The sequence below is a fragment of the Erpetoichthys calabaricus genome, chromosome 12 (assembly GCF_900747795.2).
Source record: "Erpetoichthys calabaricus chromosome 12, fErpCal1.3, whole genome shotgun sequence".
Lineage (NCBI taxonomy): Eukaryota > Metazoa > Chordata > Cladistia > Polypteriformes > Polypteridae > Erpetoichthys > Erpetoichthys calabaricus.
The window spans coordinates 21,770,913-21,782,321 of record NC_041405.2 but is presented as its reverse complement, the minus strand read 5'-3'; the positions used below and the strand labels follow the sequence as shown (position 1 = coordinate 21,782,321).

Below are 11,409 nucleotides of genomic sequence, written 5' to 3'. Positions count from 1 at the left end.
TGCAGTGGATTCTCCATGATTGACAGGAGCCTTTTGAGCGCCCGTCGCTCCACCACGGATGTCAAACTGTCCAGCTCCGTGCCAACAATAGAGCCTGCTTTCCTCACCAGTTTGTCCAGCCGTGAGGCGTCCTTCTCCTTAATGCTGCCTCCCCAGCACACCACGGCGTAGAAGAGGGCACTCGCCACAACCATCTGATAGAACATCTGCAGCATCTTATTGCAGATGTTGAAGGACGCCAGTCTTCTAAGGAAGTATAGCCGGCTCTGTCCTCTCTTGCACAGAGAATCAGTATTGGCAGTCCAGTCCAGTTTATCATCCAGCTGCACTCCCAGGTATTTATAGGTCTGTACCCTCTGCACACAGTCACCTCTGATGATCATGGGGTCCAGGAGGGGTCTAGGCCTCCTAAAATCCATCACCAGCTCCTTGGTTTTGCTGGTGTTCAAGTGTAGGTGGTTTGAGTCGAACAATTTAACAAAGTCTTTGATTAGGTCCCTATACTCCTCCTCCTGCCCACTCCTGATGCAGCCCATGATAGCAGTGTTGTCAGCGAACTTTTGCACGTGGCAGGACTCCGAGTTATATTGGAAGTCCGATGTATATAGGCTGAGCAGGACCGGAGAAAGTACAGTCCCGTGCGGCGCTCCTGTGCTGCTGACCACAATGTCAGACCTGCAGTTCCCGAGACGCACATACTGAGGTCTGTTTGTAAGATAGTCCACGATCAATGCCACTAGGTATGAATCTACTCCCATCTCTGTCAGCTTGTCCCTAAGGAGCAGAGGTTGGATGGTAGTAGATGATTGTCTAATAATCATCATTTTCCCTACTGACATATTTAAATGACTGATTGTATTTAATTTAGCTCTCCAGGCATTTTACTAACCTGCTATATACAGCTTAGCCAGCTTAGGGGAGAAGCAACTATGTCAGCAAAAGGAAGGAACAAGCATGCATCCACACTCTTGTCACCCAGTCAGTATATACTTCCCAGTCGACATATTTGCAGGTCATTGTGTAGCAATGCCACATAAAAATGCTTATTTTTCGTGTTCCTGTGTAAAGCTTGTTTTCTGTTTTCTTGTTTTGTAGATTTCCAGTATAATCTCGGGCTATGTCTTTAAGTAGAAATTTTTGTAGAATTCAGTTTGTTGGTGAGCAGCTCAGTGGTAGCGCTGCTGCCTCACAGTAAGGAGACCCGGGTTCACTTCCCGGGTCCTCTATGCGTGGAGTTTGCATGATCTCCCCGTGTCTGTGTGGGTTTCCTCCCACAGTCCAAAGACATGCAGGTTAGGTGCATTGGTGATCCTAAATTATCCCTAGTTTGTGCTTGGTGTGTGTGCCCTGCGGTGGGCTAGCGCCCTGCTCGGGTTTTGTTCCTATGTTGGCTGGGATTGGCTCCAGGTGACCTTGTGTTAGGATAAAGTGGGTTGGATAATGACTTACTGACAGTTTGTTGGTATTGTACTTTTGTGTGTTTGTTTTATTCATTTCTCTATATCACAGGTGTCCAACTCTGGTCCTGGTGGGCCTCAGTGGTCCTGGTGGGCCTCACTGCTAATTAACTCCTTTCCCCTTCATTTTCACAGCCCTGTTTTTAAGAATTCAGTCCTCTCAATTTATTTTTTTCTTCATTAAATGGCAGCCAAACAGAAATGAGATGTGAAACGAGCCAACAGATGACCAGCTAAACTGGGGTTTCAAACTCCAACCAATTTCACCTCAACCAGTTTCTTAATGAGAAGCCAGTTCTTGCTGTTAATCAAACCCGTTACTTAATTCCACGGCTTGCTGGTGCTCTCATTTTGCTACAGCAGACATTTCCCAAACTGTTGATTTTCTGTTTATGATTATTGACCTGAGAGATCAACCTTACCAAGACCCTCATCTTTCTATATGTTCAGATAATGTGGTCAGCTGGTCACCTGTTTGCTCGTTTTGTGTCTCATTATTGTTTGGCTGCTAATTAAGGAAATAGAAAGAACTAAGGGGTCTGAGTCGAGTTAATTAAAACTAAGGCAAAAGAAGTTAATTAGCAGCAAAAACAGGTCACTAATTAAGAAGGTGATTAGAATGAAAACCTGCAGCCATTGCGGCCCACCAGGACTGGAGTTTGACATCCCTGCTCTATATAAATCCATGGGGAAGGCTTATGATAGAGTGTCACATCAAGAAGTCTGGAGGTGCATGAGAGAGAAAGAAGGACCAGAGAAGTATGTGAGGATTGTCCAGAATATGTATGAGGGAGTCAGAACTCAGGTTAAAAGCAGTGCTGGGAGTAAGAGACGAGATCCCGATTAGAAGAGGTCTTCACCGGGGGTCTTCTTTAAGTCCTTAAATCTTTGATCTGCTTATGGATATGTCGAGTCATGGGATAAAAAACCAATCCTCCTGGTGCAGGCTTTTTGATGATGACATTGTGTTGAGTATCACCAGAAAAGAGGAAAGGAGCAGGAAGTTGGAAGAATAGAGAAGGGCTTTAGAAGATAGAGGGTTGACGATAAATAGGAAGAAAACAGAATATATGAATGTTAATGATGAGCAGGATTTAGACATTAGCCTGCAGGCGGAGTGATTGAAAAGAATGGATACGTTTAAATATCTAAGATCAGTGGAAGCCCAAGATAATGAATTAGATGCAGAGATAAACCACAGAGTGCAGTGTGCATTGAACAATTAGAAGACAGTATCCGGAGTATTGTGCGACTGAAGAAGTAAGGTGAAGGTTAAAGGTCAGGTTTTTAAGACAGTGGGAAGACCAGCAGTGATGTATGGAGCAGAGACAGGGACAGTAAAAGAGAATGTTGAGATTATTGTGTGGAGTTACAAAAAAGGACAGAATAAGAAATGAGAGAATCAGAGGTACAACAAACATGGTAGAGATATCTAAGATAGTACAGGAATGTAGGTTGAAGAGGTATGGACATGTGATGAGGAGAGACAATGACTGTGTGGACAAAGCAATGATGGGAATGGAAGTAAAGGGGGAGAGAAAGCAAGGGAGGCCGAAGTGGAGGTGGATGGATAAAGTAAAATCTTCAAAAGAAGATTGGAAGGAAAAGGATTTGATTGATTAGGAGGTGCTGCAAGATTGAACTGTATGGAGAAGGTTGATTAAGCACATCAATGGCAAAGAGAAGTATGAAAAGATGAAGATGAAGTAGTGGTGGCTCAAGATGGAGAATTCAATTCAGCGATAACCCACAGAGCATAGCTTGAATATAACAATTGGAAGAAGAGATCAGGAGTATTGAGTGACTGAAGAACTAAGGTGAACGTTAAAGGTAAGGGTTTTGAGATATGGGCAGTAAAGGGGGTGCAGGAGAAGTTAGGTGTGGCAGAAATGAGAATGTTGACATGGATGTGTTGAGTTGCAAAAAAGGACAGAATAAAAAATGAGAGAATCAGAGGAACATAAGTGGGAGAGATAGCTAAGAAAGTACAGGAATGTATATTGAAGTGGTATGGACATGAGACAAGGAATATGTGGGACAAAAATGATTATGCGGGAACCAGAAAGAGAGGGAGGCCAAAGCAGAGGTGTATGGATAAAGCAAAAGAAGATTGGAAGGAAAAGGGTTTGACTGGTGAGGAGGTGCAGGACTGAGCTGTTTGGAGAAGGTCGTCAAGCACATCGATCCCACTTAGAAGAAGAAAAAGAAGAAGACAGGGCAGTAGGAGACACCTTTTTGTTCAAACTTAAATCTGATAATTTAAAAATAAGGAAGAATTCCCAACTTGAAAAACAGACTCCACTGCCAAAGGTTTGGTCCTACTCCCCTAGTAAAGGACATTGGAGTGCATATCTGAATTATCTGCTCAATGCTGCTCATCTTCTGGAAGAAGAGCACCTCAGAAGCAAAAACATACTTAGGATTTGCTGGTAGGATTCTTATTTTATTTTAGGAAGCTGTTTTGTCAGTGGAACGTTCACCTCAGTTCATCCATAAGTCTTCTTCACTTTCATCTGGACTACAAACCACTTCCACTATTCTGGGACTAGGCTGGTGCTCTATAAATGCAGTTTTGTGTTTGTCTTTGCTTTGTTGGTTCGGATGATAATACAATCTGGGTTTAAGCAAATTTCTCTAATAGTACTCAATTTTATCTAAACACTTGGTTGATTGGGAGGAATATTTACAGTATTGTATTCAAGTTGGCCTAAAACCTCCATCCTTTTAGATTAAGCATATATGCAAATCTGTGGTGGCCTCAGCACTCCTAGAATTTCTGAGGTCTGCTACAGTTGGCCTGTGGGAGGAAACCAATATGGACAAGTAAATGCCACAGTTAAGAAATCCCCGCATGGAATTTTAAGGCTCAGGGCCCCTTTGCAGGTGTTTTGGGTTAATTAGCTGAGTGGAGTGCAACAACAGGAGTCTACAATATTAAACTTTTTCACGATATTGTAATTTTCTGAGATACTGAATTTGTTTTTCATTAGCTATAAGCCATAATCAGCAAAATGAAAAGAAATAAACGCTTGAAATATATCACTGTATGTATTGAATCTATATAATATATGAGTTTCACTTTTTGAATTACTGAAATAAATTAAGTTTTTGATGATATTCTAATTTACTGAGATGCACCTGTGTGTTTGCGTGTGTGTGTGTATGTATGTATGTACATATATATATATATTATTTTGATTCTTGTAAGTCTAAGCATTATCCTCTGATGAAGACCCCTGATAGGGGTTGAAAGCTCAGGAATAAAACTATTTTATGATACGTGATTCGTTTTTTCTCCCTTCTGTAAAAAAATGTATTTGCCCTTGGGGATAAAAAAAATCTATCTATCGTAGCCAATGTGTGCGATTTTTCTCCCTCTTATACTCTTGATCATACTCCAGGCCAGTTGATGGCGGTATTGCACTACAAGTGTCGTACAGGCGGCGCCTGTGAACTCTGTGATCGGTTTACTAGAGACGGCGCACGGGATAGAAGGCGTGTTAACTGAGATCGAAGTGATTTATTGCAAAGTAACAATTATTACAATGAACAGCGAGCAAATGCTGATTACCATGAAAGTCGAAGAGGAGACGAATGGTTTTTCTGAAGGACCTGTCACGTTTAACCGCTTCTCGTCCGATAAAATCGCCGAGGCATTGACGGCAGCCGTGGCGGTCATTATCTCCGAGTTTTCGGGCTACGTTGATACAAAGTTCTCAGGTTTGCAACTCGAAATATCTCGGCATGAAAAAGAAATCGAAAGCCTCAGACTCCAGCTACAAGCCTCCAGTGATGACCCGGGAGCAATGCGAAGCTGTGCGGAGGACCCATTGAAGGATGGAACAGCCGCCAGGAGCGATGTGGGGGAGAGCCGGCTTGGCGCAAATAGCGAAGCAGAAACAGAGGATCAGTCACTCGGGCGGAACAGACCTGCAACACCGTGTGGACCGGCGGCCGTCGGCCAAGGATGCAGAGACGAGAGTGAGAGAGGTAAGTTAGTGAATGTGACGGAGAGCTTTCACGGCACAAGAGATGTGAAGTCCTGGCCATGCCACTGTCTGTGTGGTTTTGTATTTGTTAGTCGAATGTTAGTGATTAGTGACTCATGGCATGGACTATTTATATGTGTGCCCCGTGATAGACTGGCACCATAGCCCTTTATCTGTGGCTACTGGTCATCCTATGCATCACATTTAGTGCATATATTATAATACTGTGTTACTGCATTGTATTACTGTGGATTGGTAATACACCACTATTTTTGGTATTTTATGGTTATTGTTTATCTTCACTGTTTCATCTTATGTATTAGGTGTTTTAGTTATTTTATCTGTATGTACTTATTTTAATTTTGTTGTGAGCTGCTGGACCCCCTAAATTTCCCTTTCTGGATTAATAGTCTTCTTAGCTTATCTTAGCCTAGCTTCCATCATAAGTATAATAGAAGATGGATTTATATAAATCTATGAAGACGAAAGACACAAACAGCACAAAACATAAAATAACGAAAGCTTAGTTTCACTTTTTCTCTTTTGTAGAAAAGGGCAAATAACTTATCCATTCTATCGCCTGGCGTAGAAAGAGCTTTCCTCTCCTAATTGAAAAGGCACACGACTTAATAATCCTGAATTTTCAATTTGTGGGGTTAAAATGAGTAAGTTCTGTGGCTGGTTAGGAAGTTTCTAGTGCCGTCAAGTGGCGCTTGCTTGCTTACAGCAGCTTATATTTGCCTTGCCTCAGGGACCCCCATACCCTACCACACCGAGTTCTGTGTGTGTGTGTGTGTGTGTGTGTGTGTGTGTGTGTGTGTGTGTGTGTGTGTGAGGTGCTTCTCTGTCCTTTTGTATTTAGGATGAGAAACTTATAATAGTCAGAACTTCTCCTTCACAAGATTATTATCTTTAGTTTCAGTTAACACCAATACCATAGTACATTAGCTGGCTTTGTCCTCTCTATTAAATTAGTTAATAATTCTCGTAATCAAAGTATGCTTATGGTTTGAGGTGAGTGATGTTTGGTTCCTTTCCTGGTTGGCTTTCTCCAGACTCATGACAGGATTTTTCTGCATGCTCCCTTTTCCTTTTTCAGGAGGTCTCCTTCTTCACCTTAGGTCACACCTTCTGGTTGTGGGTCTTCTCTGCAGTCTTCTCTTTGAGGGTTTTACACAACGTGTCGCCGGACACTAGCAAAGTTACGATTGCAAAGTCAACTGGCTACCAGTCTGTGACCATGGTTAGCAAGTCAAATGCAAGGTCTGTTTTCGGTACCACACTCCTGTCCTTGCTGTCCCTTAGCACCATTTGAGTAAAGGCCACCTTGCTCAAACTCCAACACAGATGAGGGTGTAATATTACTGATTTCTAAAATTGTACAAAGTTCACATGTTAAAGTCTTGTTCCATACTTTTTCCCCACAGGATTTTTCAAAGCCTCTTCCCAATTTGCAGACGGAATGCCTCACTGTAGCAGTAAAACTGCAGAATCCCCTGCAGACATTGGCTTTATAAAGACTGAAGACCAAGTACCTGAGCAGGTTTCTTGTTGGATTAAACAAGAAGACACCAAAGAGGATATACCTCCGTTTTTAGATGATGGCTTAGAACAAGGGTCCGTCTTGTCAAAGAACGAGAATTTACTGACCGTTCAAGTGGGGGTCTCAGAATTAGAAGTTTCTTCTGCTGTTAAGCAGCCCTTGGTTCCCTTGGAATCTTTGAACGAAGATCCTGTCAGTATGGGGCAAAGCAGTGTGGCCTTTTCTGAGCAGACATGTCGGCCTGGAGATGAGAGTACCGATAAGAAGATACTACAAAAGAATTATGTGGAATGGTTTCAGCAAGTCCATGCTGTGAACGAGCAGCCCATTTCGAAGAAAAGCTCAGAATTATCTGACGAATCCCTCATTGTTAAAGACCATCGGAAAATTCACACAGGAGTAAAATCATATCCATGTACCGAGTGTGGAAAGACTTTCATCCTGGCTGCAAGCCTTAGATACCACAAGCGAATTCACACCGGAGAAAAACCACACCAGTGTCCTGAATGCAGGAAGACTTTCATGCGTCCTTCACACCTTTGGGAACACCGGAGGATTCACACCCAAGAAAAACCATACAAGTGCAATGAATGCAGCAAGACTTTCATCCAAGGTAGTCACCTTAAACAACACCAGAGAATTCATACAGGAGAAAAACCATACGAGTGCACGGAATGCAAAAAGATTTTCACCCAGGCCGCAAGCCTTAAAAAGCATCTGAAGACTCAACACTGGCTAAAAACTACACCAGTGTAACGAATGCGGAAAGACTTTCACCCGAATTACACACCTCAGATACCACCAGAGACTTCACAAAAGGGAAGAATCGTACACATGTCCCGACTGCAAAATGACTTTCAAGCATGCTGGGAAAACTTAACTCTTTTAGGGTGGATGTCGACTTTTGTTTTCAAGAGCGCGGATGTCAAAGTCGACATCTGGAACAGGAAGTGATAAAACCTGTAAATGACAATAAAACTCGCCATTTATGATATAGGTAGACCCTCTGTGCTTGGAGGACTGTTAGTCTCGTTGACTTGACATAGAATCCCTTTGTGTGCATGAGTAGCATAGGGTAAATAACGTCTAGAACAGCAGACATTGGGCGAGAGAGCAATGATAATGCGCAAAGCAAAATACTCTGTTATTTATTTTTTGCGTATTGTTTCTGAATCGGACTCTGACGTATCAAACTCCAATTTTGATGCAAGTGGTCTGGAGATCAAAAATGAAAGTCAGGTACCTGCATCAGCTGATTGTGCAGTTGACACGCCTACTGCAACATTCACCCTGGGAGGACAACACAGACTGATCTATTAGAGGCAAGCTGGCAACTGGACTTCAGACGAGATGGCGTGCCAATGGACACTACGGATTACCAGTCACTCGACTACTTTTTAGTTTTTGCCCTTCAGCTTGTGAGTGATGAGACAAACTGGTATGTAATATAAATTCACACACTGTAAGGGCTCATGGAACATAGAGAGTGACATTGGTCATAAATATGTATTTCATGTTGATTTTTGTGTTAAACCATTGCTTTTTGTGCTTTTTAGAAAAAATATTTAGCCTTAGGACAAAAGAAAAAAAAATACCCCTAAAAGAGTTAAAAATCACATATAGTAATACCTTGAGATACGAATTTAATTCATTCCATGACTGAGCTCGTAAGTCAAAATGCCTGTATCTCAAATCAGTTTTCCCCATTGAAATTAATTGAAATGAGATTAATTCGTGCCAGCCCCCAATTTTTTGTTACATTTTTCTTATGTTGAAAACATTTATTTATAATCAACAAATATTGTATACAAACAAAATAAAACCTAATACATAAAAGAGAATCTAAAGAAATAAACAGATGTTGGCGAAGCCGATTAGCGTATTGTAATGTTTTTTTCTTTCACTTCACTTTTGCTTAACTTAATTTTCTTCACTAGTTTTTTTTCTTTTTTGCCATGCTTTCGTCACTTTTATTCGCAGGGCGTTTCAACAGAAACCTGTCCAAGGAGCTTTGTTTAGTCCTCCCCTTTAGAATGTTTCTGAAATGAGTTAGGCAAGTGTCATTAAATAGCGCCGCTGCACGTTCAGTTTCTTTTCAATAAAGTCGAGCGTTAGGCAAGTGTCATTAAATAGCGCCGCTGTATGATCAGTTGTAATTTTTTCAGGGTGTTTCTTTTCTTTAAAGTTCGAAACTTTTTCCCACATTGCAAACACTTCCTTTATGTCACTTTAAGAGAGAACCTCCTCCGCGATACCGATCTCCTGCAGAACCTCTGTATGTTGCTGTGGCTGTAGTTCCATCAACTCCTCTGTCACCAGTTCCTCAGAATGTGCGGGGACAAGCTCTTTGATGGCTCCGTATTTCAAATTTTGGCTCGTAACACAAGACAAAAAATCGACCTAGTGACGGCTCGTATCTCAAACTTGTACGTTGGGGCACTCGTATCTCAAGGTACCACTGTATTAGAAAAAACCTTCACAAATACCAGAGGAATCAAACATTAGAGAAAAAACAAACTGTGAGTGAGTGAGTAGGGCCCTATGGAATCCCTTTTATTTTTTCACAAACTCCATTTTTATTTTTTGTGATTTTTGGTTTTTACCATTTTTATTTTTCCTTGATTCAGATTTCTGTTTTTTTTTTTTTACTGTAAGTAGTAACAGCTACAACAAAAGAAACAATAATGAAATGGCACTTTACTTTCCTTTTAATGAAACAGCACACTAGCACAACTGAACATTATTTTGCATATCCATTTATCACAGAGGAGCGCAGATCCTCCATGACGCTGCATGCTGAGATTGTAGTAGAACAGAGAGTGCCCTCCAGAATTGTCAGAGCTGTTAATAGTTTGATGCATCCTTCTGAGATGAAGTTAACTTCACTTTTAGGGTCTAGCACAGTGTTTCCCAACCTCGGTCCTGTAGCCCTCCTGTGTCTGCAGGTTTTTGTTCCAACCAGCTTCTGCTTTTAATTGGACTCCTGGGCTAATTAAGTGATGTGTTATTTCCCAGATTATGTGTTTTGGGAACAATATAGAAATTGGAAAACTAAGTTTGGTTAAAAATATATATATATATTAAAATGTACCAAGCAGTTATATGGAAATAATGTATTTTTTTCTTTTTACAATTTTTTCATCTTGATTTTCATTCTACTTTTCTAGGTGTTCTAATTAGTAAATAATGGATTCATTAAACAATTAGTGGGTCTGATGCTAAAGTGTTTGCAGCTTTGATTATTTAGTGTTTGCCAGCGTGCCTGCTCTGCTCGTTTTAAATTGTCATTATTAAGACACAACGAAGGGGGAAAAACTGCACAGAGAAAGGGCAAAATATAATAAAATCAACAAAAGAGGTAAGCATTTAAATCTATAGCAAAAGCAGAAATATTTCTAAATGTCTTATAAATGTAAAAATCATGCTGCTGTGCTTTTCTGAATGTCGAATAAAAGAAAAATAATACCAACTAATTAAATGAGATCAGTGCTATCAGGTGTTGTCACTGATTAGGAATCTGGTTGGAACAAAAACCCGCAGTCACAGGTGGGCCACAGGACCGAGGTTGGGAAACACTGAGCTAGGATATTTGTTACAGCCTGAGCTGATGTGTTCTCGGCCAGAAAGAACTTTTTGTAGAGGTGAATATGTTCAGCGAGGTGCCTGACTGATTTGAAGCAGCTATTCCACGTGGTGTTTCCTGACTCGGGGGTTCCTGGCAGGCTTCTTGAAGAAGGCAGACTTTCCCCACATCACTGGTGATGCAGCCTCACTGAAGTATTTATACTGCTGCCAGGTCTCTCCCACCAAACTGACGACACAAGCAGGGTGAATGTACACTGTTAGGCAGAACCCCTTTTAAAACTTCCTGGTATGTTTTCAGACAGTATGATGCATTGTCTGTATCCACTGCTCAGATGTCATTAAAATTCAGCTGGTTATTGTGAAGGAACTGAAGTGCTGCCTGTGAAAAGGTGGAAAAGTTGCAGCTCTCCATAAAGATAACATCTGCCAAAAAGTACCGGTCTTCAGTACCTGTATTTTGTAATTATGTAAATTATTTCTAATGATTCTTAAACCTTAAATGTTTACAGATTGAAAACATACATCATTACATCTGTAGCTTCATATGCTGCATATCTTATATATAGTTTGCCAGTCTACTCACTCACTCACGTCTGTCCGAAGCCGAATGCGCAGTCGCCTTCTGTGCAGCTGCCTGAAAAACTTTACGAGACCGATATCGCGGCAGGCGGCGATTTACGGCTGCAAAAATTCAAAGAGAAAGGCGACTACAATTAAAGCTCTAGAGGCCTGAAAGGCGATTTCGACTACAGCTCCAGGCCTAATTACGCATTCATTCAATACACCTATATCAGGTTTGTGGTGCTTATACTTACTACTATTGCACTCGTGCCCG

General features: G+C 41.3%; 1 protein-coding gene across 1 annotated transcript; it reads left to right on the top strand.

Annotated features, from left to right (window-relative positions):
• Positions 1–4,928: 4,928 nt before the first annotated feature.
• Positions 4,929–9,990, top strand: LOC114661942 (zinc finger protein with KRAB and SCAN domains 4-like). The gene is made up of 2 exons (XM_028815203.2): positions 4,929–5,447; positions 6,874–9,990. Exons 1-2 carry the CDS (start codon positions 5,003–5,005, stop codon positions 7,743–7,745), a joined length of 1,317 nt encoding a protein of 438 aa, XP_028671036.1. The 5' UTR covers positions 4,929–5,002; the 3' UTR covers positions 7,746–9,990.
• Positions 9,991–11,409: the final 1,419 nt, after the last annotated feature.